General features: G+C 43.2%; 1 protein-coding gene across 2 annotated transcripts; it reads left to right on the top strand.

Annotated features, from left to right (window-relative positions):
- Positions 1 to 872: 872 nt before the first annotated feature.
- Positions 873 to 24,876, top strand: RBBP7 (RB binding protein 7, chromatin remodeling factor). Of its 2 annotated transcripts, none has more exons than XM_047843341.1 (12): positions 873 to 1,178; positions 2,021 to 2,165; positions 7,685 to 7,830; positions 11,052 to 11,198; positions 12,209 to 12,324; positions 16,987 to 17,147; positions 17,898 to 18,024; positions 18,146 to 18,223; positions 18,836 to 18,912; positions 21,075 to 21,132; positions 23,600 to 23,710; positions 24,434 to 24,876. In XM_047843341.1, exons 1-12 carry the CDS (start codon positions 1,163 to 1,165, stop codon positions 24,500 to 24,502), a joined length of 1,251 nt encoding a protein of 416 aa, XP_047699297.1. In that variant the 5' UTR covers positions 873 to 1,162; the 3' UTR covers positions 24,503 to 24,876. The 2 variants fall into 2 exon arrangements, with proteins under 2 accessions (XP_047699297.1, XP_047699296.1); XM_047843340.1 differs by having other exon boundaries at positions 11,025 to 11,198.
- Positions 24,877 to 25,135: the final 259 nt, after the last annotated feature.

Here is a 25,135-nt window from a genome sequence, read left to right as displayed (position 1 = left end):
CTCAAAGCAAGCCATCCCGGGTCAGCTTAGGGCAGCTCTCCCCAGCTTCGCCAATCGTGGAGAGGGGTTGCCCTGGGACCCCTGCAGGTGACAAGAATGACTCAGCAGGGTCCCGGCCTGGGACGGAGACAAGAACGCCGGGGTAGGGACAAAATTCTCTGCAGTTGGAGAGGCCGCAAATCATTTTAAAGACCCAAATACGCGAACAAACGAAAATGTAATTCAAGTCAACTTCGGGCCGTTGGCGGCCTGTGCCAGCACAGGCCGCAGGTTTAGCCTAACAGGGAGGCCCGGCGGCTTCAGCAGTCGAAAACGCCCGCGGCCTCTGTAAAAGATTCCTTTCGCCTCCAACGAACCCCACCTCCACTCGACCGGGCCCCAGGAAAAGTCAGTCGGCTGGAAAGGAAACCTTTCAGGGTGCACAGAATTGCATGCCCGTGATTATCGGGGAGACTTTGAGGGCACAGTAATCTCTCGAGACTAGAAACCATTTTCCTCTCTCGCTGTGAGATTTTGCTTGGCTAAGCGGCGGCAGTCTCCCTACCCCCCTCCCACCCCATCGCTTCGGCCTCTGCAAGCAGCCACGCCCCGTGGCCTCGGGGCTCGCGGCCCCCGCGCCGCTCGCACGCCGCGCCCCCATCCGCCCCACCCCCGCGCGCCCCCATCCGCCCCCGCGCCGGGCCCTGGGAGCGCTGGGCGAGTCCTCGCGCCTGCGCTTCGCCAACTTCCTGCCGCGGAACGCCCCGCCCACCCCCAGAAGCCCGCCTCCAAACGCCGCGTGAAGCCGCCTGCCGCACCTCATTGGTCAAAACCGTGGAGCCGTTGGCTCCCAGGCCCGCCTCTCCACCGCCTCTCACTTTTCCCAGGGCGGATGCGCCTGCGCTCAGCTGCCTGGGCGGGCTGGGAGGCGCGGGTTGAAAAGTCTCGTTCCAAGTTTGGAGAGAGAGAGAAGAGCGCCTCAGACCTCGGTACCCGCGAGCGGGGAGGAGGCAGGAGAGAAGGACGCAGCGTCTGGGGAGCACCCAGGCTGTAAGACGGAGCTCGCGCTTCGAGAGCTAGAAGTGGACGCGCCTGGGCGAGGCAGGAACGCCTGTGGTTGGGCTGCTGTTGGCTAGCGAGGGGAGTCCGAGGCGGCGGCGAGGGGCGAACGACCCGACGCAAGATGGCGAGTAAAGAGAGTAAGAGGCCCTGCGGGGCGGCGCGCGCCGGGACCGCGGGGGGCGGCGGGCGCGCGAGGCCGCGGCACGCGCCGGCGAAAGGCGCGAATTGGCGTGAGGAGCAGGGGGCGGGGCCGGGCGCGAGGCTAGGCGCGCGCCTCGAGGGGCCTACGCTGGACGGGACCGCGGCGCGGAGGGCTCTGAGCACTTCCGGAGCCGGGCGCGGGGCCGCGGGTTGGGCCCCCTTCCCTCCCCCGCCCCCCCAACTCCCCTCCCCCCTCCGGCGGCGGCGCTCCCTCCGGCGCCCTTGGCTCTCGGGCGGAGGCGGCCTCCACCGCCGGAAAGCGGGCACGGCAGCTCCTTCCACGCGCGCGCGTCGATCGCTTCAGGGTCGCGGCCCTTGTCCGGGGGATTCTGGAACACGCCGGCCTATGGCTGCTGACGCGGGCTTCGTGGGAGCGGAGGCCGCTCCTGGTGGGGGATGGAGGGAGCGGGCCGAGGGGTTTCTGCTACACGTGGATTCGGCTCCCCGGGTGGGTCGTGGAGCCCCTGTACGTACGAGTCGTCATCTTAGAACAGGTGCGAACAGCTGTAACTGGCAAAACAGAATCGTTGTCCGTGTAATTACTCAATTCTGTACACACAAGCGCTATTGACTTATAGGTGCAAAAAATAAGCTTCCTGGTGTTAATAAATATTTTCTCCGCGTTCTGGAAGAGCAGTTAGTTTGCGTCCAAATTAAATGTAAAGCTAAAGAGTAGGTTAGGTGTGGCCATCTCGAGGTGACCTCCAGTATCTGTGTACAGATTCTGACTTCGATTTCTCTCAGCCGCTTAATTGTATGGGCTTTCTCCAAATTTCAGTGTTTGAAGATACTGTGGAGGAGCGTGTCATCAATGAAGAATATAAAATCTGGAAGAAGAATACGCCGTTTCTGTATGACCTGGTTATGACCCATGCTCTTCAGTGGCCGAGTCTTACCGTTCAGTGGCTTCCTGAAGTGACTAAGTAAGGGTTTCTGGCAACTTTTACTTTGTGTAAATTTAGCTATTGTCCTGAATTTCCAAGTTTCAGCATTTTACACATAGTACATGAGCGTGTAATCAATTTAGCCCTTGGATGAACTGGCAGGTGGTTTTTATTCTCAAAACTTAAGTGATTTGTGGGATGATTTCTGACATGTAAGCGTGGGTGTAAAAGGGGGTAAAGAATGTGTGCGTTTAATGATATTTGTAGAAAACACCTAACATATTTGATGTTTCTTGGGTTTCAATACAGAGCAGCATTTTGGGGGGCCCTAGACTAATGGATTTCTTTAAAACTTTATTGAAAAATAGAATATTTACAGGAAAAGTGCACAAATCGTAAGCATACGGCTTGATGGATTTTTACAAAGCGAGCACACTCATGTAATCAGCCCCCAATATGAATAGGTTTTAATGGACAAAGGGGAAAAGAATTTAGCAACAGTTCACTGAAGAAAAGAGGTTATTGGCTAATAGCGTGGAAAACACTTTGAGGTTGTTGTTGGTCTTCGTAAGAGTGTTCTTTTCGGCTGTTTCTTACATTTCTCTGGTAATAAGTGCTGTCATTATTGAACATTTAGAATAGGGTATGGTCCATGTGAAGAGTTTTGTGTCCTGCTAATTTGGTTTAATACTCAGAACAGTACTGTGATTTTATCCTCCTTGTACTGTGGTGGAAACTGGGATAGAACTAAGTAACATCCCCAAGATCACACAACTGGTAAGTGGTGAAGTGGGATTCTGAGCCCAATCTGGGTGCCCCAGAGTTGAGGTAACTCCTGTACTAGACTACCTTTCTCATATGCTTGCACTTTTTCTAGTAGGAATTTGGCCATGAACTTTAAAACTATTCAATTTAGGTAATGTGAGTATATGACTTAATGAGGATTGACGACACTAGTCTATGAAGGGGATTTTGTGACAAGTTATGAAAATAGGAGCAAGTTAATTGTATTTAATTTTTTTAAGTTTATTTTGAGAGAGGGGGGAAAAACATGAGTGGGGGAGGGGCAGAGAGAGAAAACTCCAAAGCAGGCTCCACACCATCAGCACAGAGCCCAGTGCAGGGCTGGAACCCACGAAACTATTAGACCATGAGCCGAGCCGAAATCAAGAGTCTGACACTCCACCGACTGAGCCACTGAGGCACTTCAAGACCCAGTTAATCTTACAAGATAAAATAAAGGTCAGACTCCCAAACATTGTCCTACATACAGGTAGGGGCTTCCATTGGGGTTCCCAAAAATCGCAGTGTAAATATACAGATGTGGGAAGAGTAGCCAAGAAATAAATAATGGAGACTTCTAAGCATTGACATAACACTTTTGAGCATCACATACCTGAAGGTATTCAGGTTCTCCTTTAGAGTACCACGTACATTTGACTCTGTATTTCTGTTAAGTAAATTAAAAACTTTAACAGCTTAACTTATATTCTCTTGGATCTTTCTGACCTACCTGAACAGTAGAAAACAGCGGGGGTGGGTGAGACTGTAAGGTTAGAGACCTGAGTTTGAATCCTGCCCCCTACTTCTCAGTACCCAAATTAGGGCAGGTTGGTCAATATCCATTCCCAAGTCGTCTGATGTGTAAATGGAGGTGCTCTAGGTTCTGACTGCCTGTATTTGAGGGCATTAAATGAGATTAGGCACTGTTAAAGTGCTGGCACAGAGTAAGTACACAGTAAGTGGTGACTGATGCTGATTTTCCCACCCCATTGTTGAAAAATAATTTATTAGAGTGTAGTAACTTTCTCCATTTGGATTTCAGTGCAAACTGCTTACTCGAGTCTTTTAAAAATATTATCTGTGATATGTTTTGTGTAACAATTTTAAAAATGATCTCTATGTTCTTAGCCCAGATACTGCTTTTTTTTAAGATTTTTATTTTCTTGGGTTTTTTTATAATATAGTTTGGGGGGAGGGGCAGAGAGAATATCAAGCAGGCTCTGGGACTTCAGCACAGAGCCTGATGTGGAGCTCCCTCCCACCAGCTGTGAGATCACAATCTGAGCCAAAATCAAGAGTCAGACGCTTAACGAACTGAGCCACCCAGGTGCCCCAAGATTTTTACGTAATCTCTACACCCAATGTGAGGCTCGAACTTACAACTCCAAGATCGAGAGTTGCATGTCCCACTGACTAAGTCAGCTAGGCATCTCCCAGATACTGCTTGCATATGAACACTTAGGAACAGAACAGAAAATACCTTAAATTATGTATTCCATGGTATTCTTTGCATTACAAAGAAGTGGGGTCTGGTTGTGGGGTGTGCAGTGGCTCTGGGAATGCAAGAAAATGCCAGCCAGCCTGCCTACATTCTTGGATGTTGAGGATAGCTATGTGGTGCTTTGCAGGATTCTGTTTGGGTATAAGGGAATGTGACTGTGTTTTGTTACTATATGGAACAGTGGAAATATTGGCTGCTCTTACTGCCTGGGTCTTTGAGGAACTAGACTCTGGTCAACCTCATAAGGCCTGCCTTCTACCTACATACTTCCCAGTAACTACTTGTACTTTCTAAGCTATTGTCCTTAAACTGAGTTCGTTAGTTGTCCACATAGTGGATTTGCCTTGTAAAAATTTTCATTTAGGTATTTTTAAGAAATAATTTTAGGGGCGCCTGGGTGGCTCAGTTGGCCGGGCGTCCGACTTCAGCTCAGGTCATGATCTCAGTCTGTGGGTTTGAACCCCGTGTCGGGCTCTGTGCTGACAGCTCAGAGCCTGGAGCCTGCTTCAGATTATGTGTCTCCCTCTCCCTTTGCCCCTCCCCTGCTCATGCTCTGTCTCTTTCTGTCTCAAAAGTAAATAAAAACATTAAAAATTTTTTAATAAAAGAAAATAATTTTATTCTGTATCTTTTATTCTTTTTAGTTTTTTTAAAATATTTACTTATTTTGAGACAGAGGGGGAGACACAGAATCTGAAGCAGGCTCCAGGCTCCAAGCTGTCAGCACAGAGCCTGACGCAGGCCTGTGAACTCAAGAACCGCGAGATCATGCCCTGAGCTGAAGTCGGACACTTAACCGACTGAGCCACCCAGGCACCTCTAACCCATATCTTTTATTAGATAATTTCTTAAACATATTGAGACTAACTTAAGTCTTTACCTAAAACGCTTTGTAATCATTCAAATTCAGATGGTACGAAGTGCATAGAGTAAAAAAAAAAATAAATCCCCTTTCCATGTCCCCTATTCTCTTGGTCTCATTACCCAGAGCAGAGACCGTCATTTTTTTTTTTTAACTCTTCCTGCCAGAATAAAACACATTACACATATCTCCCCTCCATCTTTTTTATAAATTTTAAAAAATGTTTTTATTTATTTTTGAGACACAGAGACAGAGCATGAGCAGGGGAGGGGCAGAGAGAGAGAGAGAGAGAGAGAGAGGGAGACACAGAATCTGAAGCAGGCTCCAGGCTCTGAGCTGTCAGCACAGAGCCCGAACTCGCAGACTGTGAGATGACCTGAGCTGAAGTTGGACGATTAACCGACTGAGCCACCCAGGTGCCCCTCCCCTCCACCTTTTTTTATGTAGCAAGTTATTCACTTGACTTTTCAATTGGTGGTTTACATGGGAGACTTTTTCCTATCAGCATGCTTAAATATACTCTTGGGTTTTGGTGGGTTTTTTAAGTTTGTTTATTTTTGAGACAGGGAGTGAGAGCCTGTGGGGGGTAGAGAGAATCCCAAGCAGGCTCCGCATTGACAGCACGAGGAACCGAATGAGGGGCTTGAACCCACAAACCCAGGAGATCATGACCTGAGCCGAAATCAAGAGTCTGACACCTAACTGACCACCCAGGCTCCCCAATACACTCTCTTGTTTTAAGGCTTCCACAGAATTCCATTTATGGATATACTATAATTTATGTCACCAGTGCCTTATTGATGGATATTTAGGTTGTTGTCAGTCTTTTGCCGCTAAGACAGTGCTCCTGAGAATAATAACCTTGTGACAATCTGTTATTGTTAGAGAAATTTCTTAGCAGTGAAGTCAAAGTGATCAAAAGATGCTGACGCTGCAGAAGGACAAGGTCTTTTAACATTAGTGCTTCTGTGGCTTTAGGTGCCTCCAACATTGGAGGGAAACCTTGTAATATTGATTGGTTCAGGAAAATAGGTTTGTATTTTAATGATGGAGATGAAAGGATTTACAGGAAAAAAGAAAAATCCTTATATGGTTACAGTGTTAGGGAAAACCCAAATTGAATTTAGAGTCGAGGAATTTTTCAGGTCCTCCATTCCATGTTGGGACCGTGCTCCTTAGAACCTTTTATTTCTGTTTAACCCTATGAAAAGTGACTTCCTTTTATGTCAGCCTTAACATTGCTCTGTGGTGCCTCCTTTCTCCCAAGCATTTCCATTTCTTTTCAAATGGTTCTACTGAGATATGTTGAAGTTCCCTTTTGTTTTGAATTAGTATTCCCTGTACAGAACAGATTTCGTTTTGTCTAAGTCCTCCTAAAGTACAGTTGCTTTGAGTCTATTTTCTAGGTATGTTTTTTTTTTTTTCATTTAAACTTAAGTGGGTGAGTGCTCCCATGCATTGCCTCTCCCTCCCCATGTAAGTTCACCTAAGATGGAACTATCTTTTTTGATAGCCATATGCTGTTCTTGGGCACTGAACATACATCAACTAAGACTCCTGTCTTTTTTCAAACAAACTGTTATTGCTTAATCATGGTTGCTTTGTTCTGGTTTTGGAGTTGTATATGTATTTATTGTTCTTTTTTATTTTAAGCCAAATCTTAGTAAAATCTCACCATTTTAAAATTTTAAAAAATTTTTTTAATGTTTATTTTTGAGAGAGAGAGAGAAAGAGAGAGACAGTGTGAGCGGGGGAGGGGCAGAGAGGCACAGAATCCAAAGTAGGCTCCAGGCTCTGAGCTGTCAGCGCAGGGACAGACATGGGGCTCCAACTCAAACTGTGAGATAATGACCTGAGCTGAAGTCGGACACCTAACTGAGCCACCCGGGTGCCCCTCGCCTTGTATCTTTTAAGTTATTACTAAATTACATTCATAGAAGCAACCCTCACACCTCTTTTAAAAACCACTAAATCCTTTCAACAACTTAAATTTAGGAACAAACATAAATAGCCTAACTTGTCTAGTGTTGGGGCCCAGAGCCGTACGTCTTGGCCTTCCAACATTAAGCACCGTGAACGTCAATAAAGCGTTGTCTCATCATGCCATTTGCCCCCATAACCTGTTTTTTAGGTGAAGACACTGAGGTCCACAGGAAGTTGTGATGTAAGGAATTGCATATAGCTAATTTTAGTTTGATTCAGGATTTAAACCCAGTTTTTTGGACTCGATTCTTAAACTTAACATTCTATCTTGTCTCTTACTGGAAAATTAGGAATATCTAATGTACTAAGTTGGAAGATGTTTTTTAAGTGAGAAGTCATGATTATGGGTATGGAGATTGGTAATGGATTGCATTTGTTAGTAACTGGTTTCCTGTAGGATTAGTGTGACTTATTTTCTTTCCTAAACAGACCGGAAGGAAAGGATTATGCCCTTCATTGGCTAGTGCTGGGGACTCACACATCTGATGAGCAGAATCATCTTGTGGTTGCTCGAGTCCATATTCCGAACGATGATGCACAGTTTGATGCTTCCCACTGTGACAGTGAGAAGGGTGGTAGGTATACCATATATTCTATTAGTGTCTGAGGGAGTGTGCCTTTTTCTAGTTATATGTTATTACAGTTTTCTACTAATCTCTTTTGGCTCAGCAGTTTAACTTTTAGGACTTTATCGCATAGAACTACTTGCTCACATGTGCACAAAGATTTCATGATATAACATTATTTGTAAGATGGAAAAATTAGGATCAATTTAGCAACCCAGATGTTAGTTCATAGGAAATTGGTTAAACACATTATGGTATGTTTGAAATATCGTGCAGCAATTGTTAAGAATGAGGTAAATGTGAAATTTTACATAGACTCACAAAGAATGAGGCAAGTCTTGTATGCTCTTGTATGGAAAGATGTCCAAGATAAATCGAGTAACTTCTGTGTGATTATAGTACCAATTTTGGTAAAAGGAATAATATGTGTTGCGTGTGCATAGGAAAAAGCAGGCATACATACCAGACAGTTTACAGTGGTTTTTCTATGGAAGCTATTGACTTCCTTTTTTACCCTGTCAAACCTATATTCCCTTGATTTGGTATTCCCACCATCACCCAAGTTTGGTCATTGTGCTAGAGGGACTCACAATACTCCATAGCAAATTATACTCATGGCTAAAATTTGTTACAGTAAAGAATACAGAGGAGAAGCAACAGGAAAAAGATACGCATCAGGGAGTCTAGGGAGGTCTGGCACAAGTCTCGTCCAGGACCGCACACGATGTACTTTCTCTCTGGCAGCAGACGACAAGGACATGTGCGGAATCTCTCTCTCCTGCCCAGAGAAACCCATTTGAGTGTCTGGATGTGAGGCTGGGGTGGGGGGCGGTTCACAGGCACATCCTGCTGGCAGCCAGTTAAGACAGCTGAAACTCAGGACCCCAGTAATGAAACCAGGTGCATATCGTCAATCTTGATGTTTGTGCATAGCGACCCTGACAAACTGGTACAGCATGGTCTGTTGCTCCAGGTGTACACCACAGAACCATCAGTCCATCAGTAACGGAAAGAACATTCTGAGGTCTGTGTTCCCAGGACTCGGCCAGGGGTCATTCATGGTCCCAGTGTCCCTCAGAGCGGCGAGGGCTCAGCAGCCAGACCTGCTGGGTTAGTGCTTTCTGCACAGCCCTAAAAGGTTTCATCTTGACATTTTAAGGAATTTGCTTTAATTTTTTTCTTATTGAAAATAAAATATTTTATAGCTAAAGTCTTGCCACCCCATACCCCTTTCCTGATCTGCTTTCCTTGAAGACTTTATCACTGTGTCCTGAAAATCAGTGTGCCATTTTTAACTGTTATTACTCATACAGTAGTAAATATGAAGGGTTTTTACAGCTTGTTTTATGCGATAATGTGTGTGTGTACCATGTAGATGCCTGTCTCCTTTGAACTGCTGTTTGATGTTCCACTGTGATTAAACCTTACTTCATTCATTGTTCAACTGGGGGCAGTTGGATTACGTGTATGTGGTATTTTGCATTTACAAATGGTGCTTCGGTGAACATCCTTGCCATGTCTCCTTATACACATGTGGGAAGATTTATCTAGTGGAGTGGAATTGCTGAGTCGTATGGTGTATTCACTGTCCACTTAAAATAGTAGAAAACTATCTTCCAAAATGATTTACTCCATTTGCCACTCCCATAATTCACAGTCCGTTTCCCTACAACTTTATGCGTTATTTCTGTAAATATTGTTATAATCAGAAATTTTTAGTGGCTTTTAATCCTGAAGTATGTGTTTATTGGACCCTTGGCTTAAGAATTAGTCCCTCTGCGTAACCTATGGATATATGAAGTTACTTGTTCAGTATATTCTAACAAGTGACTGAAGTAATTCAGTTAATACCGCTTTCTGTTTTCAGTTACAGTATTTTGTAATGGATACTATTATTAAAATAGTGGGGTTTTTTTTCAAATTTTTGAGTTTGAGAAAACAAAGCCCTGTGTTCGAAGTAAATCTTACCTAGAAATCCATTTTTTTTTTTTTTTTAAAGAGGAGAGCTGTTCAGGTTGTAATAAGTAAAGGAATTGGGGGACTTGAGTGTCTTTATATAGAAGTGTTAGAGCTGTTAGAGTCCACAAAGGGAGGGGGGTTGGGTGATGGGTTGAAAATCAAAGTTGGGGCAGGTTTGGAGCAGTGTCAGGATCAGGACGGGTGGTCTTTGCTAGGGAACATTTCTCCCATTGACATGATGGTAAGGGAAGTGCCGAGAGGGAAAGAGGTGATTGTATATGGTTGTGTGGGAGTAGCTGTGGGGAATGAGAGATGATTTTCAGCCACACGGAGTAGTAAGCTCTGTTTGCCACGGAGAAGAATGGCTGAACACCGATACTAAACCATGGGAGCCAGTGTTCATTAAGCATTCCCATATAGCAAGAGCTGGCTGAAACTGAGAAATGGTTTGCTGCTTTCGGTTTGTTTCCTCCAGGCCCTGGACAGTCTGTTTTACTTGTTACCTCCCTGGCTCCATTAGGCATTTGAGTTGTGATTCCCTAACCCGAGACACAGGGTGAACAAAAAAGGAATGGACAAAGGAGTAGCAATATAGGTCAGGAAGAAATGATACAGTTATAATGAGCCTCCCAACGTTTTAAGTGTCAGCAACTATTCAAGTTTTTAATCTATGGGCACAAAAAAGAAAATGTCCTCATTTGTCCTTATCTGCTTAGATGCTCTCTACTTGTATTCTTTCTGCTATCATCTTGCTGCTTTCTCAGAGGTTCTTCTGCTTTTTATGTGACTTTGTTACTTTCCCAAGGCCTTTTTAATAACTACTCAACACTATAGTCTTATGCACATGCCAGATAGGTTAGCCCCCTCGTTTTAGCTTTGGCACTCCACTAGCAGTTGAATTAGGTGTGCTGGTGGAGCCAGCATATTTGTGTCTTAGAGTTGAGTTGGGGGTTAGCTAGTATGGATTTCTGATTTTAGGAATAATTACATCCTCTTCACAACTGAAAGAGGCCAGTTTTTAATTATTCTAAATCCAAGGTGAAACTTAACTTGCAGAAAATAGTGTTATCATTTTCCATTCCAAATGGGCTTTGAGAATAAATTAATTTCAAGTGGCAACTGAACCCCTATTTTTGTGTTCTCTGGTTATGTTGTATTCTGTTAAAATCTGTTGGGTGTATTAAGCTAAATGACTGGTGAATTTTAATCGTAAGTGTATGTTTATTTCTTTCTTCTCACATTAGAATTTGGTGGCTTTGGTTCTGTAACAGGAAAAATTGAATGTGAAATTAAAATTAACCATGAAGGAGAAGTAAACCGTGCTCGTTACATGCCGCAGAATCCTCACATCATTGCTACAAAAACACCATCTTCTGATGTGCTGGTTTTTGACTATACAAAGCACCCTGCTAAGCCAGGTATGTAGTAATGAAATCAGGCCATTGCTCCAACATTTTTGAAACTAGTGTACTCTATGGTTTTTAAAGGTTTAAACATTTTGGGAGTCTATTAACCGTCCTCAAAATTCAGTTGATTGAACAGAAGGACCTCCCGGCAGGTTATGCTCCTGGCTAGGGTTTATCACCGCAGAAGATACAGAGCAAAAAGCAGGAAGAAAAGATACATATCAGGCAGAGTCCAGAGAGGTCAGGCGCAGGCTTCTGAGTCCTTCCCCACCAGGGCCATACGGAACGTGCTTTTTCTCTAGCAGCAGACCACAGGGGCATGTGATAAATGTCTCTGCTCAGGGAATCCTGTTTGAGTCTCCGGATCTGGCGTTTTTTATAGAGGTCTGGTCACATAGGCACATCCTGCTCTGACCTGCCATGCTGAGGGAAACTCGGGACCCTAGCAGTGAAGCCAGGTACATCATGAATCGCCAAACAATCCTGCAAGTCTTGACAAGCTGCTACCGCATGCCTCACTGCCCTGGGCGTACACAACCTCATGTCAGTGATGACGATTTTTGTGAGGGTCACATTCCTAGGGGGTGGCTAAGGGTCAGTCATGGTTGCGGGCTACCCTGGATACGTGCAAGGGCTGAGCAACCAGACCTGCTGTGTTAACTCTTTCCTCACAAGAAAGTTGTAAACAATTTGATCCATGGGAGGGTTGCTGCCACTCACATTTGAGGGAACAGCTGTAGTTTTCAGGGGTTTGTGTCGGAGCTGGTACTAGGTTTTGCAAAGGAACTAGTCATTTTATGGTCATGAGTCTTGGTTTGCGTTGAGTATTTGCAATGAAGCACAGAACAGCTTTTCAGGGTGGCTGGGGGTCAGACCAAGTCCTAAGTCGTCATTCATATGTGGTGTTTTCCAGGCATTATAATGAACGTTACGGCTCATTCAGTGAGGAATGAAAATCGCTTTTACTAGTTCTGATAAACAGAAAATGACTTAGTAGTTAATGTGTTTCTTTTTCTCTTTAGACCCAAGTGGAGAATGTAATCCCGATCTTCGGTTAAGAGGCCACCAAAAGGAAGGCTATGGTCTTTCCTGGAATTCTAATTTGAGTGGACATCTCCTGAGTGCATCAGACGACCATGTGAGAAACTTACTCTTCCCAATCTCCTGTCCTTAAAGACTGTCAGGGAGAGTTCTGCACTGCAGGAGGTGTTCTAAGATAGTGCTGCTGATTATTGTGATAACATTTTTACAGGATTTAGAGCAATGGTTATCATATCGCCCTGGTGGAGCCTTGGGATTCCACAGAGCTCTTTTGAAGCAGCCTTAGACTAGAAGGAAGGTGGGCAAAAGGTGTCCCATTATTTAAAAGTATATCTAATGGAAACAATGAAGTGTGAGACCTGACAAATAGAAATTACATTGAAAAAACTTTTTTATATAAGAGTACATTTCACTGGGTTTTCGTATATTCACAAAGCTGTGCAATCTTCACTACTAACTCAAACATTTTCATCGAATGTCACAAAAAGAAACTCTTGACCCATTAAGTAGTCACTCCCCACTTCCCCAGCTCCTGCCAACCACTAATTTACTTTCTCTATAGAGTTGTCTATTTTTTCATTTTTATAATTTTTTAAATGTGTATTTATTTTTGAGAGAGAGCGTGAACAGGGGAGAGGCAGAGAGAGAGAGGGAGACACAGAATCCAAAGCAGGCTCCAGGCTCCAGGCTCCAAGCTGTCAGCACAGAGCCTGAAGGAGGGCAGGGCTCGAACTCCCAAACCTCGAGATCATGACCTTGAGCCGAAGCCGAAGTCAGACACTTAACTGAATGAGCCACCCAGGCACCCCTAGAGTTGTCTATTGGTAATTCATATCAATGGAATATGTGCTTTTTTTTCTGTCTGGTTTCTTTTTTTTTAGCATAAGTTTTTCAAGGTTGATCCATGTTGAAGTATAGGTCAGTACGTCACTCCTTTTCATGGCTGAACAACCAGTTCATCGGTTGATGGACATTTGGGTTGTTTCTACTTTGGGCTTTGTTTTTTTTGTTGGTTTGTTTGTTTTGCTTTGCTTTGGGGCTATTTTGAATGATGTTGGCTGTGAACATTTTTGTACAAGTTTTTGTGTGGATGTAGGTTTTCATTACCTAGGGGTGGAAATACTGGGTCATATGGTAATTCTGTGTTTAACTTTTTGAAAAACTGCCAAGCTTTCCCATGGCAGCTGCATCACTTCACATTCCTACCAGCAGTGTGTACCCCAGGGTTCCAGTTTCTTCACATCTTCCTCAGCACTTGTTATTGTCTTTTTCTTAGAGCCATCCTTGTTGGTGTGAAGTGGTATCTCCTTGTGGTTTTGATTTATATTTCTCTGATGGCTAATGATTCTGAGTATCTTTTTATGTTTTTATTGGCTATTTATAGATCTTCTTTGGAAAAGTATTGTATTCAAATTCCTTGTCAAATTTAAAATTTTGTGGTTTTGTTTTGTTTCGTTTTGTTTTTTTTATTAGAGAGCACAAGCAGGGTAGGGGCAGGGAGAGAGAGGGGGAGACCCAGAATCTGAAGCAGGCTCCAGGCTCCAAGCTGTCAGTGCAGAGCCTGATGCGGGGCTCGAACCCACAGAATGTGAGATCATGACCTGAGCTGAAATTGGACGCTCAACTGAGTCACCCCGTGCCCCTTAAATTTCGGGTTTTTTCTTTTAGTGAGTTGTCAGAATTGTTTTTATTCTGGATACCAGTCCTTTATCAGATGAGATTTGAAAAGATTTTCTCCCACTCTGTGGCTTGTCTTTTCACTTTTTTGGTGATGCCCTCCAAAGCACAGAAATAATTTTGAGTCCAGTTTAGTTTTTATTTTTGTTACTTGTGCTTTTCGTATCCTAAGAAACCATTACATATAATCCAACATCACAAAGATTTACATCTATGTTTTCTTCTAAGAATTGCATACTTTTAGATCTTGCATATAGGTGGGTCCTTTATCCATTTTGAGTTTAGTTTTGTGTGTGGGGTAGGGGTTCATGTTCCTTTTCTGCATGTGATTATCCTGTTTTTCTGGCACTGTTTGTTGAGGAGACTAATATTTACCTATTGAGTTGTCTTGGCATCCTTCATACAAGTATCTTAAAGGTACCACACAAATGCAAAGTGATCCTGTTATTATTGTAGATCAGTGTTTGTAGCATTCTTTTTTTAAATTTTTTTTAAATGTTTATTTTTGAGAGAGACAGAGCACATGAGAGGCAGAGGGGCAGAGAGAGAAGGAAACACAGAATCTGAAGCAGGCTCCAGGCTGAGTTTGAGCCGACATGGGGCTCAAACTCACAGACCGCGAGATCATGATCTGAGCCGAAGTCGGTGGCTTAACCGACTGAGCCACCCAGGCGCCCCCAGTGTTTGTAGCATTCTTGCCACCTGCAGCTCCATACATTCCTTCATGGAACCCATACTGTAAGCAAAATGTGTTTGCTATGACTGCCCCCAGAGTTGAGAGTAGACTTCTGGAGCTTTTGAAATCTTTTATAACTTGGCCACAGGTTCTTTGCCTTCTTCCTTAGTATATCCTCCTGCCTAGAACAGGACCTGTCACATCACAGACCTTCTTTATGTTTCTACTGGTCACAATTTCTGTTGATGTTTTTCTAAATATTTAAGGCAGATAATTGGCCCAGTCAAGATTCTTTAGCTGCAGGCAATTGAAACCAACTCTGGCTGATGGCAGACAGAAGAGGAATTTATCAGAAGGACATTGGGCAGGGTAGCTCACAGAATTGCTGTAATGGCTAGAAAATGGTCCAGAACAGAGAGGAGAGGTCAGATCCACAACTCAGAGATTAGGCTGGTAGATGTTATACTCCACTCCCTCTTCCCCACGCTTGCAGTCCTGACAACAGATTTTCCTGTTGATGGTCACAGTTCAAAATCCTTGTCAGACTGCTGGAGCCGACATCATGTCCCAGTCACAAGGGAGGCTGGGAAGCAAGGTCTCCCTTAGTTCTCCAAAGGGAGGCTTTCCTCCCCTTCCCTCAAAGTGGGTGTGATAGAGTCTCCAAAACAGGGAGGATGGGTTATACTCAGTAACTTAATTACTAGTGCCTTTTGAAGACACTAGGCTGGGAGTTGCTAGTCATAATAAAAGCTGACATTTCCCAAGGGCTCTGCATGTGCCAGGCATCTTGCTAATCTTCCCAGGATCCTTCTGAAGTGAGCAGGGGAGGATGGCAAGAGCTCTGCATGTTCCTTTCTCTTCAGTGCTTGTAAATTTTGCATCTGAGTGTGTACGTATCAACAAAGGCTAAGGTGTGTGTATTATGTAAAACTACTTTTTTGTTCATGGATAAATAGCTGCTACTGGGAAATAGCTTTGTTGCTGAAACTCAGATAAGAAAGTGATTTTTTTTTAACTTTTTTTAATGTTTATTTTTAATGTTTAATTTTTTTTTTAACATTCATTTTTTTTGAGGGAGACCACGCAAGCGGGGGAGGAGCAGAGACAGACTGAGACACAGAATCTGAAGCAGTCTCCCGGTTCTGCGCTGTCAGCACAGAGCCTCATGCGAGGCTGGAACCCACAAATCGTGAGATCATGACCTGAGTCGAAGTCGGATGCTTAACCGACTGAGCCACCCAGGCGCCTCCTCGAAAGTGATTTTAAAAGAGATGAATCCCATGGCGTGCCTGGGTGGCTCAGTCAGTTAAGCGGCCGACTTTGGTTCAGGTCATGATCTTGCGGTCCGTGAGTTCGAGCCCCGCGTCGGGCTCTGTGCTGACAGCTCAGAGCCTGGAGCCTGTTTCCGATTCTGTGTCTCCCTCTCTCTGACCCTCCCCCGTTCATGCTCTGTTTCTCTCTGTCTCAAAAATAAACGTTAAAAAAAAAAAACTAAAAAAAAGATGAATCCCATACCAGTGTCAGTGGTATTACTGCAAATATACCTTAGTGGACTTACCTTTGTCTTAAATTGTTTGGATGATAATCATTGCCCTATATAGCTTACAATGTTTTTTTCATAAACAGTATGTCTTTCCTCTTTGTGATGGTTGTCAATAGAAGACTCCACTCCCAGAGCCTGCTGATCTGTGATCTTTGAGGCCTGTGGCCTCTCCTTGGGTTCTGCTGATATTTTGAGGAGTACACTGTGGGGATCTGTCTGCAGGCCCTAAGGTTTGGCCCCTCAAAGTAGCCTAGTTGGGGTTTCTGGGCTATCCACCTGTCTCACTTTCTAATGTGCTGTAGTGGTTTCTGCTGTGAAGTGAGACTTAGCCTCTTTGCTTTTTTAAGAGGCATGTTTTAGTTTTAATTCCCAGTCTCCCAACCTTGCTTGAATTTTTAGGATGTGAATTTCTGTTCAGTAGATATGGAATGTTGGGCTCTCAGTGTTGCATTGTGTAATCTAGATGAATTTTAGACACTTGACTTTTAGATACTTGACTGTATCTAGGTGGAAACTTGAATGTGATTGTCTCTTGCTGCCATCATGCTCGGTTTCCCTGTCCCTGTTACCATTTCCTTTCCTTGCCCCTGCATCTCAGATCATGGAAGCTATACTACAACCATACACTCTTCTGTTTCTGAAGCTTTACTTTTATTTACATTTCCTCTGCCTTGTGTTTATTTCTACCTCTTATATAGTTAAATAGTTTTCTTAAAGTTTATTTAAATAATCTCTACACCCAGCGTGGGGCTCGAACTCATGACCCTGAGATCAAGAGTCGCATGTTCTTCCAACGGAGCCAGCCAGGCGCCTATAGTTAAATAATTTTTTAACGAAGGTTATTTGTTTTTTCCTTCCTTTAGACTGTCTGTCTGTGGGATATAAATGCAGGACCAAAGGAAGGCAAGATTGTGGACGCTAAAGCCATCTTTACTGGCCACTCAGCTGTCGTAGAGGATGTGGCCTGGCATCTGCTACACGAGTCATTATTTGGATCTGTTGCTGATGATCAGAAACTTATGATGTAAGGTGGAAGGTTCAGTGGGGTCTTCGTATATGGGTGTCCTGTATGAGACCATCAGTGATTCTGGTGGCCTGTGGTTTGATTTTTTTTTTTTTTTAAGGCCTATACTGGCGTTAAAAACTTTAGTGAGGTAGAATTGACATACAAGAAGCCATATAATGGCTGTTTTTGCATAGAAGTTACTGTGCTATATGAATGAACATAATTTTTATTTGAAAAAAGTGTAAATGTGAAGAAACGTGCTTGGTAGCGTAGTGGTAAATATCAAAATTGGGAGTCAAGGTGACTTTGAAGATGAGCGCTAAGAATGATTGCATCAGGTCACAGCCACAGGGCTGCGCTCAGTCACCTGTCATGTGTTTTATCTCGTAAACTAATATCTGAGGCTAATATGGCCAGATAGTAAAATTTGACAAGGCTAGGTTGTAGGAATCAAATTATTACATCATTCTCTACAGAGTAGTTGGCGTATGCTTGAAATAGTTGGTAATTAAGACAGGAATCTAATCAACACGAAACCAGGAATGATAGCCTTAGTTTATTTTCCGTAGGTTTAGAATATGTCCTTTAGTGGTTGGAAGTCCAATGGCAGCTCTGTATGTGGTTGGGGTGTCTCTAAAGGGGCGAGCATAGCGGAGATAGGGTGGTGTGGAGCAGTGTGGACCTGGAAACGAGTGTGAGCGTGTGACAAGCTGGGGAGGGTCGGGTGGCTTCCTCTTGTGCTGTGTGCCTTGTACCTTTGTGTTGTAGATGGGACACCAGATCCAATACCACCTCCAAGCCGAGCCACCTCGTGGACGCTCACACTGCCGAGGTCAATTGTCTGTCGTTCAATCCCTACAGCGAGTTCATTCTCGCAACTGGCTCTGCGGATAAGGTTTCTAAGTTTTTGTATATTTGGTGTTTATGGACCCAGTTGCCTTGTTCTATAATCAGATACTCTAAAATTCTTCTGTGAAGTGGAGAAATGAATTCCTTTTCATTTATTTTTTCTTCAGACTGTAGCTTTATGGGATCTGCGTAATTTAAAATTAAAACTCCATACCTTTGAATCTCATAAAGATGAAATTTTCCAGGTACGTGACAGTTTTCTGGTGTCTCTGTCAGGTTTTTACTAACTTTTGGATGGGGGCTATTTAAATTTTTTTTGCTTTTATAGCAGACATGGTATGTATATATATTTTTAAGTTCCTCTTCTAGGTTAACTAGTGGGAAGTACCTTGGAGCTCTGTGAGATTATTACTTTAGAAGTAGAAAAGACCTTGCAAAACAGGATCAGTTTAAAAATTGAAACCCAAGGATTCTTCAGTTAAGGTATCCAGTGTGGGTGGGTCCTCTAGTGAAAAAAACAAAACAAAACCTTGTATGTGGTTTCAAATGGAGATTTGGATAGGCTTAAGATGCACTTCATTGAAAAGTTTACAAGATTCTGGGATGGTTATGGGGCCGAATAAGTTTATGGGGATTTCTAGCTGAGGTCCCCTGTATTGGGAAGTGTGGTCCTTCTCGGGGGGCAGGCTAGGGAGATGGGCCATTTAAGAGCACTTGAAAGGCCTAGGACAAGGAAGGAGGGCCGCAGGCCACAGAGAGTATTGCAGAACAGGACATGGGAAAATCTCGAGGATTAGAAACTATCCACAAATGTAGGAACAGATGATTCTTTACACTTCCAAATCTGTATTACTTAGGTCCACTGGTCTCCACATAACGAAACTATTCTGGCTTCAAGTGGTACTGATCGCCGCCTGAACGTGTGGGATTTAAGGTAACTCACAATCTGGTGACGAGAAACTGCAGAAGTATGTTAATCTGGCAGATGATGTAATAATAAACTAGAGAGTAGTTTGCTAACCCCAGTTTAATAAGCCAAATATATTAAAGCAACTTTCATGTACCTTCCTTAAGAGTCTTTCTTCTGTGAAATAGAAATGAATCAGCAAATGGACTGCAAACTAGATTGAGAAGATCAGTTTTTTTTCTGTTGATATTCAGGCATGAAGTTGGGGGGAGTGTGTGGTTTTAATATCCAGATAATTGTATTGTGGACACTCTTGCTGTAGAAAGGGGGTGTGGATGCTAGCTGTTCACGTCTCACTGGAGCTCACTTGATGCCTGCACTCCTAGAGTGTTTTTACTGCTTGCTCTTCGGTGCTTTCATTGGTTCATTTGGAAGAGCTGAGCTCCCACTGTGGGCTGTGTAACTGCTGGGGATACACTTGGGAACGGGATAAGCGCAGCCCATGCTGTGAGAGAGCTTATGTTCTTCTTGGACTCAGTATTTTATAGTTTCTTCCAATTTTATTGTATTTATTTTAAGTTCTTCTGAGAGAGAGAAAGAGCGAGCGGGGGAGGGGCAGAGAGATGGGGGAGAGAGAATCCCAAGCAGGCTCTGTGCGGTCAGCGCAGAGATCGCGACGTGAGCCGAGATCAAGAGTTGGACTCTGAACTGAGCCACCCAGGCTCTAGTTTCTCCCAGTGTTTAAAGTCCCTTGATTTTTGAGTAGCTATTCGAAGAATTTCAGATTTCTTAATTTGTTTTGTCTGAACCTTTAGACCCATTAATAAAGGTGTTCAGTTATATATATTTCTAAGATGTCATTATCCTAAGTTTAACTCATTAAATTACCAAAAGATAACTTGTTTTCTACCTTCATTTAAATGTATTGCTTTGAAGTGGACTAAGTTTTTAGTTTATTAAAACTAAGCCCACCTTAATTACAGAGACAGGCAGGTCCTTCAGTGTAGAGGACATAAACACTGTGGAATACAGTGCTCGTATTCTAAACATCTGATGTTCTGTGTTCATGTGCAACAAACTCTGGCCATGATAGAATCTTGGAAACGTAGACGATCTTTAAAGCAGATATTTGACTATGTTCAGTTTTATTTGAAAACAATTTTAGTAGTAAAATTAGAAACTTAAAACTAGTGGTTGTATGGAGTGATGCAGCTGAATTGTCCCTATAGGTGCCCGTAATAAATTTGCAGGCATTATAAAATTTCTTCTTAAAATTCTTTCATGACTTGCATACTGTTAAAATTACATTAGATAAAATTATGGATTAAAATGGTCAGCGTTAGGGACACCTGGGTGGCTCAGTCGGTTGAGCATCCGACTCTTGATTTCAGCTCGGGTCATGATTCTGGGGTCGTGAGATCGAGCCCCATATTGGGCTCTGCATTGTCAGCATGGAGCCTGCTTGGGATTCTCTCTCCTCTGTCTCTATCCCTTCCCTGTCCGCTCATTCTCTCTCTCTCTCTCTCTCTGTCTGTCTGTCTCTCTCAAACATTTAAAACAAAACAAAACAAAAAAAAAGGTCAGTGTTAGCAATTGGTACTCCTGACTGGAGGATAAACAGAATTGTCTAGCAGTCCCATGTGTTTGGTTTGAGTTTAATGGGAAGAAAAAGAAAGTATCACTTGGAAGGTTGTGTATTTCGGCTGCTTTTTCAGCAGTTATTACTAGCTAAGTCCACATTGGGGCTAGATACCAGGGCTGATATTTGGTGTGTAAAGAGATTTCACTGTTGGGCCTGCTGGCAAATTCTACAAATGGAATTTAAGAGAAGGAAAAAAAAAAAAACAGCCTTCCCTTGACTGATGTGTTGTTTCACCTTTTAAATCCAATGCAGTAAATAACCACAGTTAAGAATAATGAATTGTATTTATTTGAATATTGAATTGTAAATTAACTTCTAGCCATTTCATTGTGGGGTCTTCAGTTACGAACAGCTCTTAAATCATTTACAGGAAGTAAGCATCCCATCCTTCCACCAGTAATTAGTAGAGAAACTGTCATGGATATGGTATAGAAGTTGTTTCTAGCATGTGTTTTAAGATGTGTTTTGTGGGCTGATGCTGGTTTTGCAAACATCCTTCCCATTACAAGAATTCCAATAACGAGAGCATTATATTCTTTCTTAATAGCAAAATTGGAGAAGAACAATCAGCAGAAGACGCAGAAGATGGGCCTCCAGAACTCCTGGTATATTTTGGCTTTGTTATGCAAGATGAAATGTTATGTGCAGATTGGACAATTTGTTATTGATCCATGTATCTGGAAAATAAGTCAGAACTTCAAGCACTAGCTCTTGAAGATGATTTCAAATTGGAGGTCTTAAAGGTTATTGTGATTGGGTTTTGACATTTATTGAAACTAGTAAATAGAGCACAGTAGGTTTTTACGAATGTTTCACTAAGAACCAGTTGGGTTCCTGGGAAATAGTGTAATTTCTCACTGATTCCCGATGGTAATATTTCTGAGGGTTTTTTGGGGGGGTGTGGGGGGTAGGTATTGATACTCAGCAATACTTCCCACTATCTAACCATATAGACATGTTTTAGTGACCTGAGTTTTTGAGGTCCCTGCCCAGAAAATGAAGACATTCTCGATCTTGTTGGTGCCAACATGGTCTACCATCTCTCTCCTACTCCTAGTTGAATCACTTACATCTCCTTGGCCCTTGGGAGGTTTCTGTGGTGTGTCTGTCTTGTCGGTCTTCGTCCTTTAAGTCCCTTTCCTACTAAGCATGGCCAGACTTCACAGTGGTCCGTCCTCGCTCTGAATCCACGTTCGTTTCCACCAGTTACTTGGCACATGGTCACTCATTCCTCTGTAATGTGTTTTTAGTTCCTAGGCCAGTACTCAGTTTTAGTATACTTGTGCTTTGCCCACCACTTTTAAAAGAAGATGCTCACTAAACCTCCATGTTGCACGGACGTCCAAGATCCCCTTACTCCTTGTCCGGTGTGTTCCCATGCCCACCAGCAATGGCAGAAAGTGGCAAAGGGGTATAAGGAGACTCTCACGTGCTAGCATGTTCTGTGTCCTGCTGATTAAGGGATAGCATTTCTTAATAAACTGTCATCCTAGACAGATGATAGCACCTAAATGGTTTATTCTGTATTGAGTGGCTTAATCTAAAGTCTGTCTTGGGATGCATGGCTTCGTGGTTTTAAAGTATTTTCTAGCTGAGTCGTTGCTACAAGATGTTTTCGCCCAGCTGTTTGTACTTAATTTCGGTAAAACCTTCATTGAGATACAGTTCACCTATTTAAACTGTGTAATTCAATGGTTTTTAGTATGTTCACAGAATCGTACAACCATTGCCACAAATCAGTTTTAGATCATTTCCCTTTCAAAAAGGAACTCTGTCCGCTCCCGGTCTGCTCCTTTCCTCAGCCCTTGGCAACCAGTGATCTACTTTGTGTCTCTAGATTTGCCTGTTCTGGACAATTCCTAGAAATGGAATATAACGTCTTTTGTGACTGATTCGTGCACTTAGTATGTTTTCAAGATTTCCAGCTATTTTTGGATACCCTGTATCTTATGGTTCTAGAACAATTTTGTAGTTCTTGAGGAAATCACTAGGATTTTGCTCCTTTGACAAGAGAGCCTGAAATCAAGGGACATTTACTTGTGGTAAACTGGATACTATAATTTTAGTGTAACAGGATCTTGATTTGAGGACTCCTTCTGTATTCCAAGCCTGTGGTCTGCACATACTTTCTCTTATGTCCCCCTTAACGTGATTTTGAAAAGCTGTTTTTTTCCTATTGTTTTTAAACTGAAAAAATTATTAGGTAAAATAGTTACCTTGCTTGTAACCTAATTGTCAAACGAGTCAAATCAGACTTGGTCAGGAACTGTGACTTCTTTGTTCAAAATCGTGTATTCATACTGTCCTTGTGAGAATGGTTTCTTCTGATTCTTCTGAGGTAAGGAAAGCCCAGTACTCTCTTGTGAGGCTGTGTCTTGTAGGAAGTGAGCCTCTGCCCCCTTCACTTCATAGCAAAGCTCTCTGCCTGGCCTTTCTGGGGCTTTGCTTTTAGAGCTAACCACCTCCCCCGCCCGGGGGGGTGGTGGTGGTGGTGGTTCTTAATCCCCACCTTGAGTGATGCGCCATGAAAAGATTGAGGGTGGCTGGGAGGTGTGCCTTTCTTTTAGCAAGGGGAGAAGGGGCACCTGGGGGGGGGGGCCCTACAGAGAAGAACCAGGAGACTCCTCAGGTGGGCCAGTTTTAAGAATGTCTGTAATAGAACATTATGGAAATTTATTGCCTTAAATATTGGTACCTAACCACATACATTTGATAATGAGGCTGAATTAACGTTAAATGTATTAGGTATGGAAATGGCAGTGCGGTTGTGTAGGAAAATACCCTTACTTTTGGGTGATGTGTGGCGAATTATTTAGGGGTGGTTCAGCAGGTGTGTCTGTGTAGGGAAACACACGTGTTAACATTAGTATTTGGGAAATGTAGGTGGAGGGTGTCCAGGCATTCACTGTTATGTTCTGTCCCTTTTTCTGAGGGTTTGGAAATTTGCAAAATAAGTGGAGGGTGGATTTACTAAGCCTGTAAACCCCTCCCTCTAAACCTCCATTGCAAGACTGATGCTCTGGAAACTTAAGATACAAAACAAAGGCTTTATTTTTCAACTCTTGTTAACAGTTTATTCATGGAGGACACACCGCCAAGATATCAGATTTTAGTTGGAACCCCAATGAACCTTGGGTCATTTGCTCGGTGTCTGAGGATAACATCATGCAGATATGGCAAATGGTGAGCTAAAATGTTTATTTTTCCTGAATGAAAAGGAGAAAGAAACTATTTACTCAAAGTATTTCTATTATAAGTTGTGCATATCACACCAAATACAGAAAGGAAACAATCTTAAAAGACTTTTGTCCGTTTTAACAACAGTCTTTTAGTTCAGTTATGTACCTGTCAGGTCAGGAGAAACCTGTGTGTACCCGCCCCCACCCCCCCACACACACACAGCTGTGGACACAGCATCTGGTCGCTCTGCACGACTGTTGCCCACTTCACCTGGGCTCTTGGCATCACTGCTGGATGTCTGGTGTCTGCTGTGTCATCATAGGCAGTATTTGCAGGGTACTGAGTGAGTTCTCTGGTGAGGAGTACTAAGTACCTGACCTTTCTAAGGTGCTGTTAACCAGCCAAATCTCTTAACTTCGGGGCTACTGCTTCATCCAAATGATGCTTGAAATACTTTTGGAAAACACTTGTTACGATAGGAATAAGCAGTACGTGGACAGCTAGGTATGGCGGTGCGATTTACACACTGGTGAATAAGAACACCACCTCAGTGTGTCCTCATTAAAGTGTGGGGGGGAAAACCTCTAACCTAAAAATTTCCAACACTGAAACCCATTGACCGGCGAATCCTAAAGCGTAGACAGAATTATCTCATGCTGTTTTAGACAATTTTGTAAAAACGATGAGGCGTTTTTACCTATGCTTTTATTTGGTTGTCCTCTCCAGGCTGAAAATATTTACAATGACGAAGAGTCAGATGTCACAACATCGGAACTGGAGGGGCAAGGATCTTAAAACCCAAAGTACAAGAAACGTTTCTATTGAATGTAATGCTACACGAATGCTTGGTTTATCAAGCGCCAAAAAGGCATTGTATAGTAGGACATGTAAGTGGGATGGCATACGGCGTTCTTTACCTTCTGATTCTAGCACTTTCAAGTGAGCTATTGCGTACTGTATCATATTGTAGCTTTTAGGGAAGAAAGTTAAGAAAGAACATCACCGTTTTAAAATGCAAGTAGCAGGGTACTGCCTTTGATTCAACTATTTTAAGTCCTTGTTTTCTCAAACTAAGTGCTTGCTGTTCCCAGATATGCAAGAATAACTTTTACACTTTTTCCCTCCAACACTTGTTGATTGGCTTTGCAGAAATAAAGTTTTAAAATAAAGTCTGTTTTATTCTTTTAGAACCTGGGTAGGAGAGTATGTATGTGTGTGTCCGGTCTTGTGAGAAAGCTGGTACGTATGTGCCTTGAACTTTCTCTCCAGGGTACGTGGACAATGTCCTACTGCAAAGGTAGGGAGAAGGTAGGTGTGTTCGTGGTCGATAGACTTGTAAACCCGGAACTACCCTGATCTTCCACGTCTCCCCACCCCCTCCCCCACAAAAGCTTGATTGCTTACACGGCAGGGGTCAGCAAAGCGGAC

Source organism: Prionailurus viverrinus, chromosome X, assembly GCF_022837055.1.
Source record: "Prionailurus viverrinus isolate Anna chromosome X, UM_Priviv_1.0, whole genome shotgun sequence".
Taxonomy (NCBI): domain Eukaryota; kingdom Metazoa; phylum Chordata; class Mammalia; order Carnivora; family Felidae; genus Prionailurus; species Prionailurus viverrinus.
This window is presented reverse-complemented; position numbering and strand designations above follow the sequence as displayed.